The 27866-nt window shown below is 41.7% G+C and overlaps 1 protein-coding gene across 1 annotated transcript in view; it reads right to left on the bottom strand.

Annotated features, from left to right (window-relative positions):
* Positions 1 to 27866, bottom strand: part of GRIN2A (glutamate ionotropic receptor NMDA type subunit 2A) — a 523242-nt gene that overhangs the window by 50334 nt on the left and 445042 nt on the right. Inside the window, exons 5-8 of the mRNA XM_030213245.1 lie at positions 22211 to 22416; positions 16996 to 17164; positions 16723 to 16876; positions 5947 to 6072 (exon numbers count right to left, since the gene is read on the bottom strand). Of these exons, the coding sequence (XP_030069105.1) occupies positions 5947 to 6072; positions 16723 to 16876; positions 16996 to 17164; positions 22211 to 22416 (655 nt within the window). The remainder of the gene's footprint in view (positions 1 to 5946; positions 6073 to 16722; positions 16877 to 16995; positions 17165 to 22210; positions 22417 to 27866) is intronic.

Genomic DNA, 27866 nt, shown 5'->3' with positions numbered 1-27866 from the left:
CATATGTTAAGCCCAGATTCCAGCACACTTTAGGAAAAGGGCCCTAATAGACTGATGCTCAGAACTTCCACGGTACGCCAACGGCACAGAAACCACAAAACCTAGCTAATGAATGCTCAGAGGAAATGATATTCAAATTATATGCATACTGTAAAAGCGAAAGCAAGGGGGAACATGCTTAGTACATGTGCCTAGCAAAACTGAATGTGAATCACACATAGACATCTGTTTTCTGCACCTTTAAATATATGCATTTCAATTTTTAAAAATTTGGAATGCTTATATTTAAATGCAGGAAACAGGCGTAAAAGTGTGCTTTCATTTTCAGGTTTGTTCAGATTCGTGCACATTTGTTTCTTGCTACTGGCGCTCAGGAGCTTGCACGGGCTTCCTTCAGCTTCCAAATTATATAAAATTGCACACAGTATTTGAGGTGCTGTCGCACCATGGAGCGAAAGAAAGGCATTATAACGTCCTTATTTTTGTTTTCCAATCCTTTCCTAATAATACCTAACATTCTATTTGCTTTCTTAGCTGCCACAGCACAATGAGAAGAGTTTCATGACACCTACAACCCTTTCCTGGTCGGTGACTCCTAATGTGGAACCTTGCATCATGTAGCCGTAGTTTGGGTTCCTCTTTCCCACATGCATCACTTTGCACTTGCTCACATTAAATGTCATCTGCCATTTGGATGCCCAGTCTCCCAGTCTTGTAAGATCCTCTTGTAATTTTTCACAATCCTCTTGCGATTTAACAACTTTGAATAACTTTGTGTCATCAGCAAATTTAATTACCTCACTAGTTACTCCCATCTTTAGATTTATAAATATGTAAAAAAAAAGCAGCGGTCCCAGCTAAGACCCCTACAGAACCCCACTATCTACCCTTTTCCATTTAAACCTACTCTCTATCTTCTATCTTTTAACCAGTTTTCAATCCACAATAGAACACCACCTCCTATCCCATGATTCTCCAATTTCCTCTGGAGTCTTTCATGAGGTACTTTGTCAAATGCCTTTTGAAAAAAAGATATATGATATCAACTGGCTCACTTTTATCCACGTTTGTTCACCCCTTCAAAGAAAAGTAATAGATTGGTGAGGCAAGATTTCCCTTCACTAAATCTATATTGGCTTTGTCTCATTAATCCATGCTTTTGAATATGCTCTGTAATTTTGTTCTTTATAATAGTCTCTACCATTTTGCCTGGCACCAACATTAGGCTCACCAGTCTATAATTTGCCAGATCACCTCTGGAACCTTTTTGAAAGATTGGCATTACATTGGCCACCCTCAAATCTTCTGGTATTATGCTTGATTTTAAAGATAAATTGTATATTACTAACAATAGTTCTGCAAGTTCATTTTTCAATTCTATAATTACTTTGGAATGAATACCATCTGGTCCAGGCAATTTGCTACTCTTCAGTTTATCAAATTGCCCCATTACAACTCCAGGTTTACAGAGATTTGATTCAGTTTCTCTGACTCGTCAGTTTTGAATACCATTTCTTGCACCGGTATCTCTTCCAAAACTTCCTCGGTGAAACTGAAGCATAGAATTAATTTAATCTCTCCGCTATGGTTTTCTCTTACCTGAGTGACCCTTTGACCCCTTGGTCCAATTGATTCTTTTGCCAGCTTCTTGCTTCTAATATACTTAAAAGTTTTTACTATCAGGTATATTTTCGAAAGAGAAGGGCGTCCATCTTCCAACACAAATCAGGAGATGGGCGTCCTTCTCTCAGGGTCACCCAAATCGGCATAATTGAAAGCCGATTTTGGGCGCCCTCAACTGCTTTCCGTTGCGGGGATGACCAAAGTTCACGGGGGGTGTCGGCAGCATAGCAAAGGCGGGACTGGGGCGTGCTTAACACATGGGCGTCCTCGACCGATAATGGAAAAAAGAAGAGCGTCCCTGACGAGACTTGGCCGACTTTACTTGCTCCATTTTTTCTTGCGACCAAGCCTCAAAAAGGTGCCTGAATTGACCAGATGACCACCGGAGGGAATCGGGGATGACCTCCTCTTACTCCCCCAGTGGTCACCAACCCTCTCCCACCCTAAAAAAAACTCTAAAAAAATGTTTTGCCAGCCTTTATGCCAGCCTCAAATGTCATACCCAGCTCCATGACAGCAGTATTCAGGTCCCTGGAGCAGTTTTAGTGGGTGCAGTGTACTTCAGGCAGGCTGTGAGCTCTTCAAAACCCACCACAAACCCACTGTACCAACATGTAGGTACCTCCCTTCACCCATAAGGGAGGTGTACAGTTGGGGGGGAGTGGGTTTTGGGTGGGGTTTGTGGGGGCTCAGCACACAAGGTAAGGGAGCTATGCACCTGGGAGCAACTTCTGAAGTCCACTGCAGTGCCTTCTAGGGTGCCCAGTTGGTGTCTTGGCATGTCAGGGGGACCAGTGCACTATGAATGCTGGCTCCTCCCACAACCAAATGCCTTAGATTTGGTCATTTCTGAGATGGGCGTCCTCGGTTTCCATTATCGCCAAAAACTGGGGACGACCATCTCTAAGGACGACTTAAGGACGACCATCTCTAAGGTCAACCTAAATGTTGAGATTTGGGCGTCCCCAACCATATTATCGAAAAAAAAGATGGACGCCCATCTTGTTCCAATAATACGAGTTTCTCTGCCCCTTCACGGGGTCGTCCTGTGAGGACGGTCCCAGAAAAACTAGGGCACCCCGTTCGATTATGCCCCTCCATGTGTTTTTGTCTCCAACGCAATTTATTTTTTCAAATTATCTCTTTACCTTCCTTTGCACTTGGCATTTGACTTGCCATTCCTTATGCTGTTTCTTATTATTTTCAGTCAGATCCTTGTTCCATTTTCTGAAGGATTTTCTTTAACTCTAATAGCTTCCTTCTCCTCAGTTTTTAACCATGCTGGCTCTCGTTTCACCTTCCTTCCTCCTTTTTTAATATATGGAATATAACTGACCAGGGTTTCTAGGATGGTATTTTTGAACAGTATCCATGCACGATGTAAATTTTTGACCTTTGTAGCTGCTCCTGTAAGTTTTTTTTTTCACTGTTCTCATTTTATCATAGTCTCGTTTTTGAAAGTTAAATGCTAATGTATTGCATTTCCTGTTTGTACTTACTCCAGAGCTCATATCAAATCTGATCATATTACAATCACTGATATCAAGCGGCCCCAGCACCATTACCTCTGGCACCAGATCACGCGCTCCACTAAGAACTAGGTCTAGAAGTTTTCCTCCTGTTGTTGGCTTCTGTACCAGCTGCTCCCTAGCATGCCCTGATATTACATTTACCCAGTCAATATTGGAATAATTGAAATCACCCATTATTATTGTGTTCCCTATGAGGGTGAAGCAGTTGTTGAATAGCTGTGAATGCTAGAGGTTGGCAGAGTATGGGGCTGAAGAACCACCAATTTGGCATGTATGCAGCCCTTCCATAGTGATTGTCCAAATATAACCAATATTTCTTGATATTCCCAAGTCATAAATAGCCCATGTAGATATAAATTAGCACAGGAATGCAGAAAATTTTTTTTATTGGTTTGTCTTCACTCAGTGAAAAATGTTTCAGATTTAGACAAATATATATATTTTTTTGTCTAAATCTGAAACATATTTATTTTTGTCTATATATTTATTTATTTACTTTTTGACCATTTAATGCAGATTTATTTCTATTGGTTTGACCAGGGTACCAGGGTCCAGATGGTTTCACATTCAGAAGGGAGTCAGATGGTAGAGTATTAACTGCTTCCTCCCCCCTCCCCCTATTATATAGCTTTTCAATCTAAGACTAAAGGTCAAGAATGGACCCTCTCACCCTGAATTCATGGCTCATACCTTATATTTGATATTAGGCAAAAAGAGACTAAATGAAGATATTCCATTGCTGTGACTAATTTCTCCTCAAACTTCTGTGGCTCTTTGTAGGATGTTTGTATCATACAAGCATAAACCCTGGGAACTATCAATGAATATTTCACCATTTTACATTATGGGATTAATTTTATCTTCAACAGTAATACTGATGTTAACATATTTTATTATCATACTTGATTTACACAGAAGAGAACATGAAAATTATAGTTTTGAACTGCAGTGGTTCCCAACCCAGTCCTCAAAACATATGCAACCAATCACATTTTCAGGATAACTGCAATGAATATGAGTTAGATTTACATGTGCTGCCTCCAATGTACACTGTGCATATCCTAAAAACATGAAGGACTGGGTTGTGTCCTGAGTTCGGAACTGCAAACTACTAATGTACTTCAAGGGCTGAAGATAAACAGTATGCAAGAATGAAATGAAGAAGAGTCCACTTGGATCTTTTTATAATGTTTATCAGGTACAGTTCAAAGGACAAAAACAGTGGAAAAATTCACGAAAGGGTAAACTATCCGTTAACCCAGTGCTAGGCATTTTTTGTTAAGTCCGCAAACCAGTTTGGTATTCAGGATAGCCACAGGAAATAAAAATGAGACATATAGGTCTAAAAGGGAAGCCATGTTTGTAAATATATTTCATGAATATCCATTGTGGATACCCTCAAAAACAAAGTGGTTTGTGGCCCTCAAGGACCAGAATTGTGTACCACCACTTTAACATACACTGCACTAAGGACATCAAATGACTCTGTAAATGTTACTGGATTTTCATCCACTACCTATAACTTTAACATTATTCCAAAGAATTCCTGCATTAATGACTGTACATTTTTCTCAGATAAATTATTTTTTCAAGATCAGAATGTTTTACATAGAAGCAAACAGATAAATCATTTTGTGTTGTTTCCAGGAATGTTCATGTTATTTGGTAGTTCCCCCACCCTCTTATCAAGGGAGATGACACAAAATAGAAAAAGATCTAGGCCCCCTTCCTGTGTTCCCCCCAACAAGGACAGACATCCCACAGTCCCTGGCCCCCTCCCAGTGGCTCCCTTTCTCTTACTTAGTCCCCTGATGATCCAGTAGGGGTCCATTGGGGCAGGAGCAGTGCCACTTCACTCCTGCCCATGGTAGCGACCACATCCAATATGGTGGATGTGGCCTTTTGTTGGGATGAAAGGTCGCAGCCGCCATATTGGATGCAGCCATGGCCATGGTCAGGAATGAACTGACATTGCTCCTGCTGCAACAGACCCCCGAAAGACCATGAAAGATACAGGGAGACACTGGGGGGGGGGGGGGGGGGGAGCTACAGGACTGGGGGGGAGCTGCAGAGAGGGGGCCCTCTTGTTTGCTGAGCCTGTCGTTGCCTGTTTTCAGTTACTAATGACAACTGTGCATCCCTAATTCTTGGCTTCATCTTGTGTGAACAGAGAATGATCCCAACAGTAATGTTCAAGTCCATCTAAGTGATACAGCAATTTAATAGAAAGTTTAAGAAAAGCAATCTTTGCTCACAGTAAAGATAAATACTGATGTAACTGTGTGGATGTATTTCCATCCTCCCTATGTCCCCTCTTCGTTTTTTAATGACTGGCAAAACTGGTATGCTTAAACAATACATGAACAAAGACTTATGAATGAAGCTTTGCCGCATGTATGGGAATCACTACAGATGGATATAATATGAACACGTAACGTCAGATACTACTGTGAAACAATGGATAATGTTTGCTGGTGATAATGCAGTATTTAAATTGTTATGGTGATTGAAAGTTAGAAAAAAGAAATGTCTAAGATAAACCGAACATCAAGTAAATGCATTGGCATAGCTTAGCTTTTTCCCCTCCCCCTAAAAAATGTCGATATGCTGCATCAAAAGAAACAAGAACTGAAAGCAACCAAAAAGCGGCACGTCGAGTACATTCAGATGTCTAAGGTCTGTAAGTGAATTCTGAAAACATGTGTTGTCTTGTTTCTGTACTGCCTGAAGGTGAAGAAGAAAAGATTAAAACGTTATCTATCCCCTGAGTTGTATAAAATAAAAAGCTTACCTTTCCCTTTAGCTAAGTTCCTGTTATATCCTACAGGACTAAAGTACTCAAATATAAAAACAGCCATGGCGGACACAATGAGAAGCATCACAAACATCATCACCCAGACAGAAGCACTAAAAGGTTCTGCAGCAAAACAGAGACAGAAAAGAAACAGAAGAACAGATTATTAACCAATCAAAGCACAACAAGATTTTTAATGGCTTGGTCTAGAATCTTCACAATTACTGTAGTTTTGAGGAATATAACAAGTAGAAACTGCCCACAATGATGTAATTAGGGACATAATGGTGCACTGAAATGGTAAAAGCAACTTAAAACAGGTTCAATACCTCTCAGCAGGATTTGTAACATATCTAATTTTCAGCGGTGGCCAGAAGGTAGAGTCTGTGGCAAGATGCACAAATTGTTAAAGTTCTGCAGTGCAAAATATGGCCATTGATTGTTATTTAGGGCCCCTTTTACAAAGCCGCGTTGGCACCTATGCATGCCAAACGTGCAACAAATTGGAGTTACCGCTTGGTTACCGTGTGGCCCTTGCAGTAATTTCAATTTTGGTCGTGCATCTGCTATGCAAATCTGAAAAATAATTTTTATTTTCTGGCGCTTGTAACGGACGCATGCCAAGTAGCATTTGACGTACATAGGTCATTACCGCCCAAATTCTTTACCGCTAGGTCTATGGCTGGCAGTAAGGTCTCAGACCCAAAATGGACGTGCGGCAATATTGATTTTGCCACATGTCCATTTTCAGCAAAAAAAAGAGGCCTTTTTACAGGTGCGCTAAAAAATGGATCGGCACGCGCCCAAAACCCGCACCTACACTACCGCAAGCCATTTTTCAGCACGCCTTTGTAAAAGGACACCTTAGTTTTTTTTTATATATTGCAAAGGGCATTATTATTATTATTATTATTATTATTATTAATAAGGCACTGAAATTCATTTAATTGAAAAACTTTCTACTTTTACAGGGCAATCTTAAATCTCACTGGAACATCTTTATTAGTAACAGGGTTTTTGGGGGCTTTCCCAATTTTCTGATTTTTTTTCTATTTGTTTCACCCATTCATTTTAATAGATTTTTTTAAAACATGCGCTAGAGTTTTTAACATGATGTTTGACTTAGATGCTTTTAATTGTAGGTTAGTACAGTATAGGTTAACTCAATTTAGCACAAACTAAAAGACCCTTTTACTAAGCTGTACTGGTAAATGTGCGTAGTGCATCCTAACTCAGGATTTTCCCCACACACTAACCCACTGATTCTGTAAAGGTTGCCAAAAATTGTGTGCGTAAATTTAGGCGCGTTCCCAATTTTCACATGCAATCTAATTGAATAAGCCAATTAGTGCCAATAATTGGCTTTTTAACAACCAATTATTGACACAAATTAGATTTAATTGGGACCAACGTGTGTAAATTTAGGTGCAGGATCTGTGCCTAAAATTTACGCTTGTTCCAAAAAAGGAGACACAGAAATAGAACAGTCATGGGTGTTTTGGGGTGGAACAGGGGTGTGGCTTCAACTTAAGCGCGTAATTGCATGGTGCTCCATGTGTAAATTTAGGTGCACGCATTTGCACCACATTTTCGTTGGTGCAAATGGCCACGCCTGAATTTACACGTGACTCTCTAATTAAGCATGAACTTTCTATAGTTGATTATCGAATCTATTTTATAATTCACTCTATCATTAAGAACTTCATTGTAATACCACTTTATATTCTACTTTACCATTTATGCGTCTTAATGCAAGACCACTTGTAATTCTCTATCCGGAAATGGCGATCGCCATTACGGCATAATGTAAGCCACATTGAGCCTGCAAATTGGTGGGAAAATGTGGGATACAAATGCAACAAGTAAAAAAATAAAGCATGTATTCTATAAACCACACCGAACTTTAAGCACAGCTTAAAGAATACCGCTTAAGCATTTTTCTGGTGCCGATTTTTTAGGATCCATTTATAGAATTTACCCCTAAGCCCATTTTTTAACATGGCCATAAAATAGGGCTTTTTTCTAATTTTTGAAATCCTGACTGTGTGCTAATGTTAACATTAGCAGACAGCCATTTTTAAAAGTTAACGCGGGAGCATTTACCATCTCCTATTTAGGAGGCACTAAGGGCTCCCGAATTGGGCCAAATTCTATATATGGCGCTTTAAAAATCCACGTGGAAAATATTTCTGCCTAAACGTATTCTATAACTGGCGCCTAGATTTAGGCATAGTATATAGAATACGCTTAGTCAATAGCATAGCGCCTAAAACTACGTGCATCAATTTACACCAATGAAAATGTGGCGTAAATCCAGGCATGTAGAATTAGATGCACAGGGTCATATTCTATAACAACGTGTGTAAATTTTGGAATGCCCACGAAATGCCTATTTCCCCACCCATAACCACACCCTTTTTTCCTGTGTGCTTTAAAATTACAGAACACGCTTAGGGAGTTGAGTGCGTAAATTCTAATTACTGCCAATTAGTGCTCATTATTGCTTGTTGAGTTGTTATAGAATATGCTTAGATTTTGGCGTGGAATACTAGGTGCGCTATATGGAAACCAGGGGATTATGGATGTGCTAACCAGCGCACTAGCTGAATAGCACATCCACGCCCATTCTCTCCCCTGACATGCTTCCTCCAAAAACAAGAGGGTCTTTTACAGAGTGGCGGCAAGCTCAACGCGGGCTTACCAAACGCTAAATCAGGACTGCCGCCAGCCCAACACGGCTGCCAGTGATAGCTCAACCCTGAGCACGCACCATTTCCGGGGAAAAAATAAAACCCCTGGAAATGGCTTGCGTGGCAGTTACCGCAGGGTTAACGTGGGAGCCCTTATCGCCACCTCATTGCCTATGAAATACCAACTAGCGTGAAAGTACATACATTTTGTAGCAAGTACTTTCACTGTAGATTATGCATGTGGACTATAAAATTATTTAATTTACACATGTACTTGTGCAAAGTGTGCACTAACATTTTCAACAGGTTCGTTTGTGCTTAATGCTAGTATTTTATAAAATCAAGTCAGTGCATACTTGACTACAAGGTGTGAAATAAGAGTGTAAAAAACCACACAAACTTGGTGCAACTGTATAAAATAATACGGCCCTATGTACTAAAGGGCAAAGTGTCTTGCACGTCGCATTAAATGATCATCGCTTAGTCTTACCTGGTCCAAAATTTGCCCAGTTAGAATCAACGCAACACCGTGTCTTCTTCTTTCCTGCCCCCTCCTTTTGGAATTCCCTCCTAAAGATCTGGAAGTTCGCCCAGGCTTTTGCCACATCTTAAACTGTTGGGACCGACCACTGCTGTCTACCCCATATTTAGCCCCTTCACCTCTCCCCCTTACCTCTCTCTGTATGAAATTCCCCTCTCCCCACTCCCCGTCTTCACTTCCTGTTCATTAAATGAGTGATCTATCAATTTTGTAATTCCTGTCCTTTTCCTTATATTTTGTTTATTGTAAACTGCCGAGATCTGCTAGCTAGCCAAGGTGGTATAGAAAATTTTAATAAACCATAAACCATAATAAGGACAGGAGTGATTCTCACTTGCTCCTCTCTCAGTGGTTACTCTCAGGGGGCTTTTGAACATCAATCTGTTTATGTGATCATTGTACGGTTAGCGCAGTGGTCTGAGAATTTATTATTATTATTATTATTAGCATTTGTATAGCGCTACCAGATGCACGCAGCGCTGAACACGTGATACAAAGAGACAGTCCCTGCTCAAAAGTGCTTACAATCTAAATGATACAGACAGACAAGACAGTTACAGGTGAGGGAAGTAATGGGAGCTAAAAAGCAGCAGTGAAAAGGTGGGTTTTCAGCATAGATTTGAAAACAGGTAGAGATGGAGCTAGGAGTCTATTCCAGGCATAAGGTGCTGCGAGAGAAAAGGAGCGAAGCTTGGAGTTAGCAGTGGAGGAGAAGGGGGACGACAAAAGAGATTTGTCCAGTGAGCGGAGTTCACGGGGAGGAATGTAGGGAGAGATGAGAGTGGAGAGGTAATGGGGGGCTGCAGAGTGGATGCATTTAAAGGTCAGTACGAGAAGTTTAAACTGAATGCGGAAGCGGACAGGGAGCAAGTGAAGTGGCTTGAGGAGTGGGCTAGTGTGGGTATAACGATTCTGGCGGAAAATAAGTCGTGCCGCAGAATTTTGGACAGATTGGAGAGGAGAGAGATGGCTGAGTGGAAGACCAGTGAAAATCAGGGGATCCTGGATCAAATCCCACTCCAGCTACTTGTGATTTTGGGTAAATCACTCAGAGGCCCTTTGACCAAGCTGTGAGGAAAAAGGGCCCTGCGCTGGCATTGGGGGACGTTTTTGCCACACACCAGGGCCTTTTTTTCCACAGCGGGTAAAAATACCCCAGGCACACATGGCCCTGCGCCATGTGACAGGGAACCCTTACCGCCACCCATTGAGGTAGCGATAAGGGCTCCCGCGCTAACCCGGGAGTAACCGGGCTACGAGCGGCCATGCCCAATTACCGCCAGGTTACCACTGTGCCAAGACATTTCTGGGGGGGGGGGGGGGGGGTCTTTTTCCCCCGGAAATGGCACATGCTTGGGGACAAAAGAATACCACCAGCAGCCGCGTTGGGGCAGCGGTAGTCCTGACAGAGCGAGCGGTAAGCCAGCGTTGGGCTTACTGCTGCTCTGTAAAAGGGCCCCTTAACTCTCCATTAACTCAGGTACAAACTTACCCCCCCCCCCCCCCTGTTTACTAAGACACGCTAACGGCTGCTGTGTACTAATGCTGACACAGCACATTGTCACATGGCTTAGTAAACAGGGGGAGTTAGATTGTGAGCTCTCCAGGGCTAAAGAAATACCTACTGTACTAAGCATTGCCCCCCCCCCCCCCCCCCCCATGGCCAATCCTAACTATGCCTATGGCATGATCACTTTTAAAAAGGGCTGGTGGTTGGGAGGCGGGGATAGTGCTGGGCAGACCCTGAAGAGCACAGGTACAAATCAAAGTAGGGTATACACAAAAAGTAGCACATATGAGTTGTCTTGTTGGGCAGACTGGATGGACCGTGCAGGTCTTTTTCTGCCGTCATCTACTATGTTACTATGTAAAGTAGTCAAAGCATCCTCTTGCTGCCTGTGAGAGGCGGATTTCCAGTGCTCTTCAAAATATAGTTTATCCCCAGTAAAGTTGCAAAGCAACAGAAGTGCACAATGTAATGCAACACACAAACTGAACATAATGGAAGTCTGTGTGAAACAGAAACTAGTGATGCCATATCTGGATATTTGAAAGAGATAACCAGTTAAAGGGGGAAACCTGCATTAGGGCAATAACCCTCATTATTTGCCCCTTAATGCGACTTAAAAGGCACTAAGGCAGGTTGTCTTGTCCTAACGCAGTGATATTTAAGTCATCGTGGGTATACAGTAATAAAATGCAAAGCATGCAACAGCATGTAATGCAGCTCATTATTATGCAATGAGCCCTAAAATGATGGCTTCTTTTGCCCTTATATGGAAAGATGACCCCCGTCCCCTTAATGGCAGTACCATGAGATTACTACTAGGGATCACTGGCACCATTTTGGATCCTAGCGCCAGCAGGTCAAGAGTGACCGGGGATCTGATTGCCTCCTAGACCATCATGGATTTTTGAAGGTAAGGGGCAGTCATGGGGGATGGGGACCTTTTGGACTTGGGGACAAATCTTTGGGGTGGGGGCACACTTTGGGCGGCTTATATTGGGGTACTATTGAGGGACCTTATGGGGGGCCATGTGGGGAACTTTTCTATAGTTGGTGTCCTTTTTAGAGACAGCCTGAAGGCATCAGAGCTTGGTGGACTAAAGTTGCTCACAGGCAGTGTTAGTCCTTTATCACAGGAGTCAACAACCTGCAGTTCAGAGAAACCACGGGTTAGTGACTCCCATGGTAAATCAAGCTGTGGTAAAAGTTTTCCTTTTACCACACCTTGATAACTTCCTCTTTAAGTCGGTACCACTGAATATGACCAGATAAAAATAACAAATTGGTTATGTTTAACCAAATAATTGCTGAATATCAGCCTTATCTTGGTAAGGTTTTTCCTGTCCTGGCATGCTTCTCATTCCTCCAAACTATAACTACTTAACATTTGGCTGAGCATTATGTTATCCAGCCACAGTTTAACTGGCTTGCAGGCTCCAACTTTTAAAAATGAGCCGATATCAGCTTACTCCAAAATTAACCAGATAAATGGCCCTGAATATTGATGGTGGCTCCTCCTACATCCCAATGGCTTGATTTTGTGCGTTTTGCATTTGGACTTTTTTTTTCAGAAATGGACCAAAAAAACAAAACATTCAAAGCACAAAACCTTGTTCAAAATAATATTTTTGAAAAAAAAAAAGATTACTTTTTCTTTTTCAAAAATGATCTTCTTTCCTATTCAGATTTTAGACGTTTTGTGGAAAACGTCCACAGTCAGACTTAGATGTCATAACGAAAATTCCCCTCAATGTAATACTGGAAAAAGTGCCCAGAAGGATTGCTGAGCAGAGATTTGATAGCCTTGGCTGATAATGATGCCAGGGATGAAAAATAATTATTGCCGCTGGTATTTTGTTTCTTTGTTTCCCTATCAGAACGTCGGCCTCACTATGTATTACCAGCAGTGTGTGCAGTGCTTCCGACGTTTTTTTTTCCCCAACAGTCTTCTTAAAGACTATCTACGTTTCTTTTGAAGAATCATCCTTAATGATATTCAGCAATACGCTGCACAAGAGACTGCTGTGAGCTCTTCAAAGGACCTCCATCATTATTGCTCTGCAGCATTCTGCATGGCAGACTCCTGATGCAGGCCTGTTGGCCGAAACACGACGTTGTGTCGAGTCTTCAAAACTTTTAATAAAATTCTTTATTAACGAACAGCCTCCAGTTTCTGGCATCCTTGGTCACTCTCCCACTCTCTGCACTTTCCTGTTCTTCATTTACAACATTTCCTACCTCTTCAACTGAAATTAATATAGCCATTGCATTCCAAGGGAGGTAGTTATTAAGCTATGTTATAGCACTAATGGGTTCCAATATATAAGAACATGAGTAGCCATACTGGGTCAGACCAATGGTCCAACTAGCCCAGTATCCTGTTTTCCAAACAGTGGCCAAGCCAGGGCACCAGTACCCAGTGGCGTAGCCAAGGGTGGGCTTGGGTGGGCCCAGGCCCACCCACTTTGAGCTCAGGCCCACCAGTAGCAGCACACCTATGATGTGGCCGGCAGAGATTCCCAAGCTGAAAACTCCCAACAACTGTCCCTCCTGCATACCTTATAAATAGCAGATCTTCGCCTGCAGGAAGCAGCGACTGATACATACTGCTTACACCGGCCCCACAGAGTTCCCTCTGACGTATTCCCGCCTATGCGGAAACAGGAAGCTGCATCAGTGGGAAGGATGTGGGGCCTACATGAGTAGTGTGTATTAGTTGCTCCTAACTGAAAATCTGAAATTTAAAAAGAATGCAGGAGAGGAGGGATATTTGAGAGACCATATGGCATGCAGGCGAGAGGAGAGACCAAATCACCTATGGGATGGGGTGGGGTTCTTCTGCCCACCCATCTTGGGCCAGGCCCACCCAAAATTGGGTGTCTGGCTACGCCCCTGCCAGTACCTGTCAGAAACCAAAATCGTGACAACACTCCATACTACAAATCCCAGGGCAAGCAGTTGCTTCCCATGTCTGTCTCAACAGCAGGCTATGGACTTTTCCTTTTTTTTAAACCCTGATATGCTAACCGCTGTTACAACATTCTCTGGCAAAGAGTTCCAGAGTTTAACTATTCATTGAGTGAAAAAATATTTCCTTCTATTTGTTTTAAAAGTACTTCCATGTAACTTCCTCGAGTGTCCCCTAGTCTTTGTACTTCTGGAATGAGTGAAAAATCGATTTACTTTGTTCTACTCGTTCTACACCACTCAGGATTTTGTAGACCTCAATCATATCTCCCCTCATCCGTCTCTTTGCCAAGCTGAAGAGCCCTAACCTCTTTAGCCTTTCCACATATGAGAGAAGTTCTATCCCTTTTATCATTTTGGTCGCTCTTCTTTGAACCTTACAATTCTGGTACTTAACGCAGGGTTTTTTAAAGCCACCACAGGGTACTACAGAACATACAAATGTATGTAAAGCAGCTCATTAGTATGTAAATTCTGTATCTCTGCTTGCAGTGAACATTGCAAGCAGCATTATAGCAGGAAAAATAGCTGGGGCTATTTTAATGTTCAGGGAGCATCAGGCTGCAAAGCCACAACCCAATGCTCCATAGTGAAAATAAGGTGCTCCTGACCTCCCCCCCCCCCATTGCAGATCCCTTCATGAAGGGCTTCCCATATGCTATACTCCCCCTCATTCAAGGCCTTCCAATGCAATACTCTCCCCCACTTCAAAGCTCACCTAGCTGAAGCCCTCTCCATACCTGGAATTTCCCCCCACCCAGACACTCCCTCTGATGTCCTTTCCCCACCCAGAAATACCCACAAAGTGCAATGACCCCCCTCTGAAAGGCCTCACCACCCGCCCACCCATCCCCTGGGCCTACCTGCAAGGTTCTCTGGTCTCTAGTGAGGTCTGGGCAGGAATGATTCCCTTGTTGATGCCAGGTTCAAAATGGCATAGGAGACACCTGATGGAAGACTTATAGCCCAATACTCCCAGGACAGTAGAATAACTCTGTTTGTGAGGTAGCTCACAAGCAGCATTATTCATTTAACACGGGAGTCAGTAACTTGTGCTTCTGAGTTACCACTAGTTGGTGACTCCTGTGGTAAATTTGCCAAACCTTGATACGTAACCTCTAAGAGTTAGTAAATAAGGGCTTCAGTAATCTATTCTTAGACAGAGTCTCTTTCAAACAGTGCTTGCAGATGAATCTAAGTTAGGGGTCCTTTTACTAAGGGTCAGTAACAGATTTAGCACAAGCTAATGATTAATGTGCATTAAATGCTATGCAGCCCATTATGTTCCTATGGGCTGCATGGCGTTTAACATGCGCAAATTGTTAGTGCGCATTAAATCCATTGGTGCACCTTAGAAAAAGGACTCCTTAATGATCAGTTTGTGAAGCTCCAAGTTAAGAATAAATAAATAAATATTATGCCAATAGCCATAGGATTTATGCCCCTAACTTGGGGCCCTTTTACTAATGCGTGCCCAAACGTGGCCTGCGCTGGTGTAGGAACCTGTTTTGGATGCACGCTGGTTCATTTCCTCACTGCGCCTGGAAAAAAGGGATTTTTTATTGTGCCGGAAAATGGATGTGTAGCAAAATGAAAACCAGCGCGCATCCATTTTCGGCCTGACACCTTAACGCCAGCCATTGACTTAGCGGTAAGGTCTCACGTGCTAACCGGGCAGTAAGAGATAGCAAAAGTAATGAGAAGTAATCTGCCTTCTTTTAACTTTCCTTCCTTCACCATCTCCACCACTACTTTGTTCCAGCCTCCAGATTATCTCCTGAATTCTATTAAAGGTGCTTTAAATTGTGCACTCAAATTTGGGTGCATGTGCAATTTAACTGAATAATGAACCAATTAGCACCATTAAATGGAATTTTCACAAGCAATTATTGACTTTAATTAAAATGTATGTGCCTAAATTTAGGCGCAGGATTAGCGTATAAAATTTTATATGTGGGTCCAAAAAGGGGGCGTGGCTATGGAAGCGTCATGGGTAGATCAGGGGTGTTCCTTAAATTTATGCGCGTTGTTATAGAATTTGGGGGATCTGCTCCTAAATTAGACACGGGGATTTACACCAGGGTGTTGGTGTAAATGGCCACACCTAAAAGTAGTCACGGTTCGTGACACTAAGTGCTATTCCATAAACAAAGCTATTCCATAAACAGCATCTAAATTTAAGTGCCATTTATAGAATAGCGCTATGCACTATTTTTTTGGGCACCAATTTTTTAGGCACCATTTACTGAATTTAGGTGCCCTTTTACTAAGCCGCGTAAGCATCTACGCGTGCCCAATGCACTCTAAAATGGAGTTACCACCTGGCTACCGCATGGCTCTTGCGGTAATTTCATTTTTGGCGCACATCCTATATGCGTGTCCGAAAAATATTTCGGACATGCATATTGGATGCGCAACAAGTGGCTTTTGACATACGTAGATCATTACCGCCCGATTACTGCACGAGTCTTTACCGCTAGATCAATGACTGGTGGTAAGGTCGCAGACCCAAAATGGACGTGCAGCAATTTTGATTTTGCCGCATGTCCATGTTCAGCAAAAATTTTTAAAAAGCCTTTTTTACAGGCGCGCTGAAAAATGGACCTGCGCGCGCCCAAAACCCACACCTACACTACCGCAGGCCATTTTTCAGTGCACCTTAGTAAAAGGACCTCTCAGTCAGTCCTATATGGCTCAGATTTACTTATTTCAGTTCTGAAATACTATAGCGTACATGTAGGGGTTATTTTGGATTATTATAAATGAGCATGATGTTTTAAAACTTCTATACACTATTATTGATCAACGATCTTCCATTTCATTAAATAATTACAAGGAAACAGGTCAGCGTTTTGGGCCTCTTTTCAAGCCACGCTAGCAGTTCCAGTACAGCAATGCCAACGGAGCCCATTCAAAGTGAATGGGCTTTGTTGGCATTACCGCACCGAAGCCATTAGCGCGGCTTGATAAAAGAGGCTCTTTGTTTCTCAGCTAGCCATAAATACAAGCAATAAGAAAGTAAAATAATTCATAAAAATGAAACTAGTGACAAAGGTGAGGGTTCATACCTAGAAAAGCAGATGGTGAAACTGTGCCATTACTCCTTGAGACCATCACACTAATCCCTGTTTCGACAAATGGAACCGAAAAGTCAACCACTTCTGAACGCTCTTCATTAATCGTAAGTGAACCAACAGCCATAGCCGCTCGTTTATACACCACCTAGTCCACGAAGAAGTAGGAAGGACGGGAATGCAGTTAGTCTTTGTTTTTAGGAACAGAATCAATAAATAACTTTGCCACATTCCTACATAAGAGCTGTTTTACCTAACAGAACTTACTTCACCAATCATTCCATTCCATACGTTCTTGATTTTTTTCCCATGCTTCCCGTTGGTAACCAAGTATAGGTCGTAGGTGAACTTCACAGTCTTTGACAATTTCTTCAAGATATCAATGCAGAACCCTTTACAGCATTTCTTAACGTAACTTCCTTCTGTTGTTGAGTTGCTATACACACAAAAGAAATATCAATCAGCTTGGTTCAAAAGTCATTGGTTTTTCTAGTGCAGAGAACTTTTCGCTTTTTTAAATCAGCTTGCAAAGAAGAGAAAATCAAGACGACACGTGCATGTGCCTGGCTGTGTCCTAACAAAACAAAAGGTATGTCAATTCATCAGGTGATGCTAATGTATATATATAGGGGGGAATTCTATATATGGTGCCAAATGTTTGGCTCTACTTCCGTGCCGAATTTTCAGCACAAAAAAGCATTATAACGGATGCAAGGTGCTGAACAGGGACAAAAATGGCAGATCCACACAAAAACATACTTGCATGTCCATTTACATTTTACCATAATTTTAGGGGCAATAATACTGCAGTGTGCACTCATGCCCACCGCAAGTCACATTATTGAGTTTACATAATAATGAGCTGCTTTACATACATTTGCATTGTATATCCTTCCTATGCTAGGCCTGTTACAAAAGGCCTTTACATTGCTCTGTTAGGCCTTTACATTGCTCTGTTAGGCCTTTACATTGCTCTGTTTGGTTCTCACAAGGTAGCCTAATAAGTTAGCATCTTTGTAACATACAGTGCTTTCTCATGAGCTGAGGAATGACACTTCAAGGTTGCACATTTGGCTGGAGCTGAGTATGCCTTTCATATAGGGTGGATATAACCTTGGGAGGTGGTGAGAGAGACTGAGGATACAGTGAGCCTAAGATGTCCAGAATGTTTCAGTCTTGGAGAGAGGACACAAGGGGATTGTTTTAGTTTGCACGCAGTACTGATAACTAATTAGCCAATGGCCACCGAGTGTTCACGTGCACACACATCAGGAGAGACTGATACTGTATGATGTTAGTTTAGGGGAAATCACATGATTTAGGAGAAACAAAACTTACAACAGTATATATGTGATGGCTGGGAAAGTGTTAGCTGAGCAGTCTTTGTTATTCGGAATTTGCGTCTTGCTTTGCTGTATGACAACTTGCTCCAAAGAGAACAATTATTTTGTATTTTGGCTGAGTGATATACCAATAAAGATTTTTACTGTTTGCGCCTATAACTAAGTCTAATTGTCTCTCTTTTATTTTTCGGCCCAAGGGGCTGAAGTGTTTCACTTTCCTCCAAAGGGACAAGGGACAGGGAAATACACAGCATTAATATATAACCTGTGGAGACTTAAATATCACCATCTTAAGGCAAGACAAGCATTAAGGAGCAAATAACATGACTTAGAGCGGAAGTTATCAACCCGTGTTAAGGCTTTAAGATGTGTTATTGGCCCCTTAACACAACTTAAAGGGCCCTAATGCAATTTGACTTAATTTATCGCAGTGATATCTAAGACACCATGGGTTAAATAGTAATGAGATGCAAAACACGCAAACGCATTTAAAGTAGCTCATTACTAGGTAAAAAGCATAATGCAACTTACAGTGATACACCACAAGTTGTATTATGGGCAGAAAATGATAGGAAAATAATCGAGCCAAAGGCTGGAGTTATTTTACCATGCCAGAGACGCATCGGGACTGAAAGCCACGGCCTGATGTTCCCAGTTGGAGCCTAAAGAAAGAGGCCAAGGTACAGATTCCAGGTCCCCTCGATCAAGCTCTCACCCCTGATGCAAGCATTCCCCCAATCAAGCCCTCACCCCGATCAAAGTCCCAACCCCCCTGATCAATCACCCATCCCCGATCAAAGTTCCAACCGCCCTGATGAAGCCCCCAATCTCTATAATTCCCCCCACCCCACCCCTATGCCTATACCTGTACATTTTAGTGGTCTCGTGGTCCGTGGACAGGAGGGACCCTAGTTGCTCCTGTCCTCCCAGAGCTGCCTGTCAAAATGGCACCCCTAGTGGTAGTCTTGTTCTACAACATTTAGGGGGGGCGGGGGGTCATGCTTTGTAGAACCTACTTACATATGTAAATGCCAGTACTTAACATGTGCAGATTTCAAAAACCACCACCTAAAAGTGGAAGTGCCAGCATTTATACATACAGAGCCTCGGGTGATACATCTTTTTTTAATGTGCTTTTGTAAAATGGTTGGTTGTGCTGTACTTGCCTCCAAATGCATCTATATATAGCAACTTCTCATTCTAGGTAGCAAGATATCTTTTTAAAGGGGCAAAACCTGAATCTCTGATGCTATTTGTTTTATGTGGGGGACTGAATTCAACCAATTTAGTCCTCCACATATAATTTCAATTAATGTATTTTTAAGAATATAGAAACCCTGAATTGTGAGCACTAAGCCCACCTACTACAGTGCGATTCTTTCAAATAGGTTTTATACAGATTATTATTGACATAACAAGAACAAAAGCTAATGCCCAAAAATATCTATGAAATAATTTACTGCTAATCAATTACATATTTTACCTATTGAATAATGGATAAGTAACAAAAGTAAACTTGCATAATAGTTCTAAATATCAGCTTCCCATATTATGAATAGTCATCTATTTTCAGAAACAGTATAGTAAAGATGAGTAATCTTTTAGTAATAAATGCAGTGCAAGGGATAGAAATCCTAAGGGACAGCCTGTTAAGACATACTGCTATGAGTTTAAAGCTTTTAGCTGCTGGCTACAACATTTTTTAAAATTATTCTATGCCTATGGCCTGTAACATAATTTGCATCACTTGCTTAATGCCCATATGTTCAAGAACTTGCCTGTATTCCTCACTGTTTTATTCTCTCCAGTCTACTTGATCCACTTACACTAACACCTTTTCCTAATCATCACCTGGTGTTTTGAACTCAAACTTGCATTAAGTAATGCTTTAGCCTCAGTCACTAGAGGCCAGATGCTCAAAACTCCAGCGCCGAATGAAACAGCACCGGAAAATACCACCAAAACAGAGCCAAAGAATTATTTCCTAATGCTTGATGCCAATAGTATGCAAATGATATGTGCATTATTAGTTCTGAGCATTAGGAAGTAAAGGGGTAGGATGGTGCCTGGTGCATGAGCTCAAAAGTTGTGCATCGAGCACAGCTCTTCAGCGCATGCCCAGAACACCAGAGAGGAGAAGGGAAGGAGGAGGAGGAAGAAGTGCCAGGTCTGAAGTTGCAAGGCTCGGGTTTTCACACTGAAGCCCAGACTCTGCACTGCAGCTTCTCTCTGTGAGTCACCCCAGCAGCCAGGCATTGATTTGTTATGATCTTCTTTGTAGCTTTCTCCGTGAAACTTGCTTCTCACAGGTCTCCCACTAAACCATCTCTCTCCCCTTCAATCTGTTCAAAATTCTGCTGCACAACTTATAATCTGCCAGTGTCGCTCTGCTTATATATTAGCCCTCTCCTCAAGTCACTTCATTGGCTCCCTATCCATTTCCGCATACAGTTCAAACTCCTCTTATTGACTTACATGTGCATTCACTCTGCAGCTCCTCATCTCCACTCTTATCTCTCCCTATACTCCTCCCCGGGAACTCTGTTCACTGGGTAAATCTCTCTTATCTGCACCCTTCTTCTCCACCGTTAACTCCATCTTGCTGTACCATATCCCTGGAATAGACTTCCTGAGCCGGAATGTCAAGCTCCATCTCTAGCCATCTTCAAATCTAGGCTAAAAGCCCACCTTTTGGATGCTGCTTTCAACTCCTAACCCTTACTCACTTGTTCAGTACCCATGTTTTATCTTTCTCACCTTAGTAATTCCCTTTTCTCTTATTTGTCTGTCATAATTAGATTGTAAGCTGTGTCAAGCAGGAAATGTCTCTTCATGTCCAGTATAAAGCGCTGCAAACGTCTAGTAGTGTTATAGAAAGTAGTAGTAGTAATAGTACTCCTTCTTGCTTCTCACAGCCTGGGTTTCCTCCACCGATCACTGCAGGGCCACCAGCAACACCAGTCTCCCCATTCCTCCCCATGGCTTGGCACAACCCTAACACCAGCTCTGAGCTGGCGTAGGGTTTGCCACAGGAGGAGCGCCCTTGTTTGGTGCACTGCCCTCTGAGCACTGAGGAGGAATACGGGATGACCTCTTTAGAATGCATTTGCATCCTCATTGCACTCAGAGCTGGCGAGAGCATTGTATCATGCACTCATCGGTTCTGAGCATTCGGTGCTAGCAAATGCATGAGCTAGTCTGGAGCTAATGGCCTCTAGCTCCCGCATTTGCTTCTGAGTATCAGGCCCTAAGAGTATCCTATTAACTTGGGTGATAATTCAGTGTAAAAGAATCAGTGAGATCAGACATGGTCGCAACAGGAAAAAGAATAGGAAGATCAATGTTCATGACTTTAAATATGTTCGATATTATTGTCTTCACATAGGTATAATTGCATTTAAAAGTTATAGAAATACATGCAAGTCTAACAGTTAAATGGAATGCCTTAGTTATATTGATCTTCCCAATAATGCATGGTCTCTCTGACCCCATTCTGAATTCAAGACTTGTTTTCACACCTCTTAATTAATTCACTGTGCATTTATGACAAGCATAATTACTGATCAGTTTTTATGCAGCTTATGTTAAGCTTCTCTGAAGCAAACAGTGGACACCACTTCTGACTATACAAAAAAGTAATGCAATCTTCTACAGGAAATAAAAAATGAAAATCAGAAGAGTAAAGGGAAGGTAAAAAAAGAAAGGAAAAATAAACATGAAAGAGAATGGCTAGAGAAAATGGAGCAACAGAAGGAAAGATGAAAGGGAGACAAAGGACAGTACAAACAACCGAGAGAAAAAAGTTGCAATTTTCTTGTAACTACAACTACCACAGGTGTAGTTTGGGTCAGTTCCGGCCCTGAAATAATTCTTCTTCCAAGAATATATTTTCAGACGTCTACTATGCTCCATCCTATAGAAACAGTTCGTTCACAATATTAACTATTCTCTTTATAAGATCATTTCTTTTGTTTCTAAGGGTGGTAGGTATAACAGAAATCCATGCTACCTACTATATTAGATAGAATTAGCCTGCTATTGTTGGTTAGGTTCCACTCTTAAGAAAAAAGGGATGTCCATAAGAGAAAAAAAGAGAAGCTGCATAACAGATATGGAACGTCAAAATAACATGGACTAACTTGAGTCTTTGGTGCTTACGACATGGTACAGTATTCTTTACACAGGTCCCAGTCATATCGTCCACATTCTCAACAATGACGAATGGTGCCTCTTCCAGTGTGACAATACTCAGATGGTTATCATCTGGGTCGCTGTCTAGGAAGGAACTAAACCTTGGCCACACAGGATATTTCAAGTTCAGGCTCTTGTTCTCCCACTTTCCCACCTGCAAGGAGAAAATACATAAGCTTACTTAGGGTCATTGTTCTTTGAAATACCAAGAAATACTAAGGTACCAGTGGCGTAGCCACAGGAGGGCCTGGGTGGGCTGGGGCCCATCCACTTAGGGCTCAGGCCTACCCAGCAGCAGCACATATTTAATGCTAGCTAGTGGGGATCCCAAGCTCTGCTAACTGAAGACCTCCCCCTTATGGTGATGAAAACACTGATCTCCATTTCAGCAGTCTAAGTTTCCTAAGCTGCTGATACTGGCCTCATCGCATTGGGGGGGGGGGGGGAGGAGAACACTTGGCGCCCACCCACTTCTTGACTAGGCCCACCCAAAATCTGCTGTCTGGCTACACCCCTGTAAGGTACTCATTTTGAAAGCACATAGACGTACAAAGTTCCGTAGGAACCTATGGGGCTTATTTTCAAAGCACTTAGACTTACAAAGTTCCATAGGTTAACGTGTAACTTTGTAAGTGTAAGGGGCACTTTTACAAAGTGGCAGTAGGGCTATCGCGCATGTAGCATGCGCCAAATTGACACAACTGCCCGGTTAGTGCGCCCACCCAGCGGCAATGTCGAATTTGGCGTGCGATGTTTCTCGTGGTAGAAAATATTTTTCTATTTCCTACGACGAAGGGAAAAAACCCACAAAAAATGATACAAAATGACATGGGAAAGGTACAATAATGTGGTAGGCCACGTTAGTCTACTTTTAAAAGAAATGAATTAAAATAAAATAAAACAAAAGATGATACCTTTTTTATTGGAGTAACTTAATATATGTTCTCTTAGACTTCTGCTGTTGGCGTCATGATTGTTGCGGTTGTCCACGTCTTCCTACGTCTGAGTAAGCAGAACCAACAAAGACGAACCGCAACAATCATAACAATACATTTTTTGACTAGCTTTAGAAGGCAATACTTCCTTCTTCGTGTCACGTTTATGCGCACTAGTGCAGTTTTCAGTGTCATAATTGCCGAGAACTTGCCGGGTATGTTCCTGGCAATTACTGCACAGCCTTTGCACTTAACATGTTTTAGTTCTTGCTGTTGCAAATTAAGGGGTCCTTTTACTAAGGTGCACTGAAAAATGGCCTGCGCTGGTGTAGACGCGCGTTTTGGACGCGCGCAGGTCCATTTTTCAGTGCACTTGCAAAAAAGGCTTTTGGGGGGGGGCCGAGAATGGACGTGTGGCAAAATAAAAATTGGCATGCATCCATTTTGGGCCTCGGACCTTACCGTCACCCACTGACTTAGCGGTAAAGTCTCCCGTGTTAACCAGGTGGTAATCGTCAGCGCATCTGTACACTGCGATTACTGCCTGGTTAGCGCCACGAGCCGGAAATTTTCTGGCACGCGTAAAAAATGAAATTACCACCCAGGCCACGCGGTAGCCAGGCAGTAGATCCAAATTGGTGTTCATTGGGCATGCGTGGGCACATACGTGGCTTAGTAAAAGGGCCCCTAAGAGTAGCCTATTAGATAGAGCAGCAGACTGAGAGTCAGGGTTCAAATCCCACTGAAGCCCCTCGTGACTTTATGTAAGTAACTTCACCCTCCTGAGAAGCCAATGAATTCAATTTGTAGCTTTGTTTCCAAAAAAATGACTTTGTGTATTGAAGGCCTGTAAAATTCTGGCAAAAATACCTGCATGCCAGCCATTTCATCTTCAAGTTTGAGTCTTACATGATAGATACTTGATACAAAACCCAGGCCTCCTTCCATGGGTTTATTACCAATTTCTGCAACAGTTCCCATGGCCACTAAAATTAGTGAGGAGGTTGTCCAAAATTATCTTGTTTCCCTAATGCTCACTGAAATTAGAGTTTTTACCAAGATGCCTCAATGCAAGATATAACCTCCTTAAGACCAATGCAGCTGTACCACTGCTGATAAAGTTGTAACCACTGCACTGTGCCGGATTTATGCCACATTTTCTTTTTTTATTTTATTTTATTTATCATTTTACTTAATTACATTCACATTTATCACATAAATGTAAGGAAATACAGAAATTAATATAAAAAGGAAAACATCTTCTCTCAACAACATATATATTTATACAATTGTCCACAATTGGAAGATCCAAGATCAGGAAAACAATCTTAAAGAAAATAAGAAAAACTCAAAATGGTTAATCTTACACTTCACATTTTCTGAGGGAGGAAGGTTAATCGGTTATTGCAGCCGGTACAGTGGTAACTGAAGGAAGTTGCTGCAGAGGATTCTTCATCTGTTTCCACAAACTCTTATAATTTCTTAGGTTCAAACAAATAAGTAATAAGGAAATAAAACACTTACAAGGGAATCGCGCTAGGAAGGTCCCACCTAGGGCAATGATTCCTGGCTTAAAAGCCAAGACCTCACACCTCCCAGTCTGCGATTCCCTTGATGTGTCAGAAAATATATCATCTTTGAACCCAAAGAACTATCAACCATGTATCGGAAATGCAATTTCAAAACATTGTTCCTATCTAAATCAAAGACGAAAGTCACTAATAATAACTCTATCTATAACTTCTGAATTTTCCAAAATGTCAGTTAAACTTACATCTCTTTTCTCTGATAAAGAAGATTTTAAAGGAAATATAATTTTAGTCACCAAAAGGTGGCTATCAGAAGATATTAGCAAAGTATCAGAGAAATATTTCTTCAAGAATTCAGTAGCTGATATATAGGATATTATAGGTAAATTTATCATTCTCACGTTATTTTCCCTTAATTGGTACTCCAGAAATTCCAATTTTTACAAGAAAGATAACTATTCTTCATTACCAAATTATCTGATTTTCATAGAGAAGCCATTTCAGTAATCAAAGTCTCTATTTTTATATCTTGGACTTCCACTTTGTTAGATAAGTATTAATATAAATTCTTTAACTCACATAGTGAAAAATTTTAAACATCTGAAGAAGAGAGTTATTCGCATTCTGCTGCAGTTCCTATAGTACGTCCATTATGACATTATTGGCTTCACCAAGTCCAATTTCTCCACAGAAACCGCTCCAGATATCTTTGGGGGGAAGAGCTCACTCTCCAATCCCCCAGTTGGTTTATTATCCGAGTCGATGCTGCGCCAGGACCTCCTCAGGTCATGTGAAAATCCTAACCCACTTCGGGCGTTTCCATTATTGACCTCCATAGCGAAGCATTACTATTTCCGGGTCTTGGAGGGGTCGTGCCAACAGGGGGACTGAAAGTCACTCCCTCCACTGAGATTCGGCAATAAAGCCTTGCTGTTCCCTGAAGTAAGAACCGATATCCCCGATGTTATGACCCCGAATCTCTCCAAAATAGACTGGGAAGTGGTGGGAACCCCAGCCGTGTTCGAGGAGGACAGCACCATGGCTTTGCCTTTTCTCTTCCCCATTCTCTGGGGAGTGCGCCCTCTTCTTCAGGCATTCTGGTGTAAAACGGGAACTCAACTAGCTTACGTCCTCCCTCAACGCCATCTTGGATCCTCCAGGTTGGGACACTCTTTGTCTGGTTTCTACTCAGAGGCCTGTCTGATATGGGTAACCCTACAGCATAGCCCTCTGAGTCATTGAAACACGGAAGCCCCTCCACCACTTACAAGGTGGTGTCCCTTCGGAGGGGTTATGCCACATTTTCATTGGTGTAAATGGAGGTGTGTAGTTTTAGGCACTGGGATATAAACTAAGTGTATTCTATTTACCACGCCTAAATCTAGGCACCGCTTATAGAATACACTTAGCCAAAAAATGTTTACTGTGCAGATGTTGTAGGCGCCTTATATAGAATCTGCCCCAAAATGGCAGAAACAACTTTGTAATTCTTGCTCTATTAATATGACTACACTGAAGTCTCCACAGGGGTGAGGGGATTTGGATTTAGCTCACATTTTTTGCAGGAAGACAAACGATTGCACACTGATGTACATAGCTGGCTATGGCCCTGTTCCTTGACTGTGAAGATTGGCAGACTGGACAACATTACATTGTTCTCCAGATACTGTCTGAGGCTCCATACCACTTGTTCTGTTCAGACATCTAACAGTTTAATAACAGTGTATTGTGCTTCCATAAAGATTCTTAAATTTGGTCTTTTGGTATCTCTGTTATAATGGATATGTTAAAAAGTGTCTGACTTGCTAAGAATCTTGATGCATCATTTCTGTTCGGAGTAATCTAGCAATATAGACAAGCACACTATAATCAAATCACTCTTTGCTATTAGATTCAAATTAAGCATTATAATCAAAACACCAGCCCATGATACTGTAATGTGAAAAGATTCATTAAAATGAATCAAATTAACAATGAGAGAGATTACAAGCACAAATGCCGAATGACATAGTGACAAGGAGTATTTTTTGTATCATCTACAGACTAAGACAGCTTACTTTTACATCTAAATGAAGTGAATTCATGTACTTCATGTTCAGCACAACGGCCAGCTGTCATAACAAGTCAAACAGAAGGTCATTCTATTAAATATGCTTTACCAATGAACAGTTTTTTTTTTAACCTTTCACCTGTTTTTGCTCCTTTTTGTTTTCCAACTTAAGGGGGAAATTAGCAATATCGGCTACCATTAAGACGTGTTAATGTACTGTTAATCTCACTTATTAGTAATTAGGTCTCATTACATAAAATCGGACCTGTGGTAAAATAACACGTCTTAGTGGTAGCCTACATTGGTATCTACACCCCTTAATTGGAAATGGTCTCTGTTGGCCTTACAGTATCATGAACCTTCACCGCAACTTGCTACAATCCACAGTACTCACCCACGCCGACTACTGCAATAGCATCTTCATTAGTTGCACTGCCCAAATCCTGAAAAAACTCCAAACCGCCCAAAACACGGCAGCCAGACTTATTTTTGGTAAATCACGATTTGAAAGTGCAACACCACTCCGCAAAAATACACTGGCTCCCCATCAAAGAGCGAATAAACTTCAAAATACACACACTGATCCACAAGATCCTCCATGGAGAATCTCCAAGCTACATGACCAAACTAATCGACCTCCCAGACAGGAACAGGACCAAATCCTCCCGAACATATCTCAATCTTCACCTTCCTAATTGCAAAGGCCTCAAATACAAAACCTACTACGCTTCCAACTTTTCCGTGATAGGCAGTCAACTCTGGAACGCCATACCAAGACACATCAGAACAACCAACGAACTTCTACCCTTCCGAAAGCTGTTGAAAACATACCTCTTCAAATGAGCCTATTTGAATGAACCAACTTAATCTAAGTACCCAAACTACATCACTAATCCAAACCACTAACACTATCCACACCTTATCTTGCCCCCATATCCCTTCATCTTCTCATTCTCTTTACAACTTGTTATTTCTGTAATTTGATGTATCCATACATTGTGTTATCTCTGTTACATATTGTTCCCATTTATTGTAAGCCGCACTGAACCTGCTATTGAGCGGGAAAGAGCGGGGTATAAATGCTACAAAT

The sequence above is a fragment of the Microcaecilia unicolor genome, chromosome 8 (assembly GCF_901765095.1).
Source record: "Microcaecilia unicolor chromosome 8, aMicUni1.1, whole genome shotgun sequence".
NCBI lineage: Eukaryota > Metazoa > Chordata > Amphibia > Gymnophiona > Siphonopidae > Microcaecilia > Microcaecilia unicolor.
This window is presented reverse-complemented; position numbering and strand designations above follow the sequence as displayed.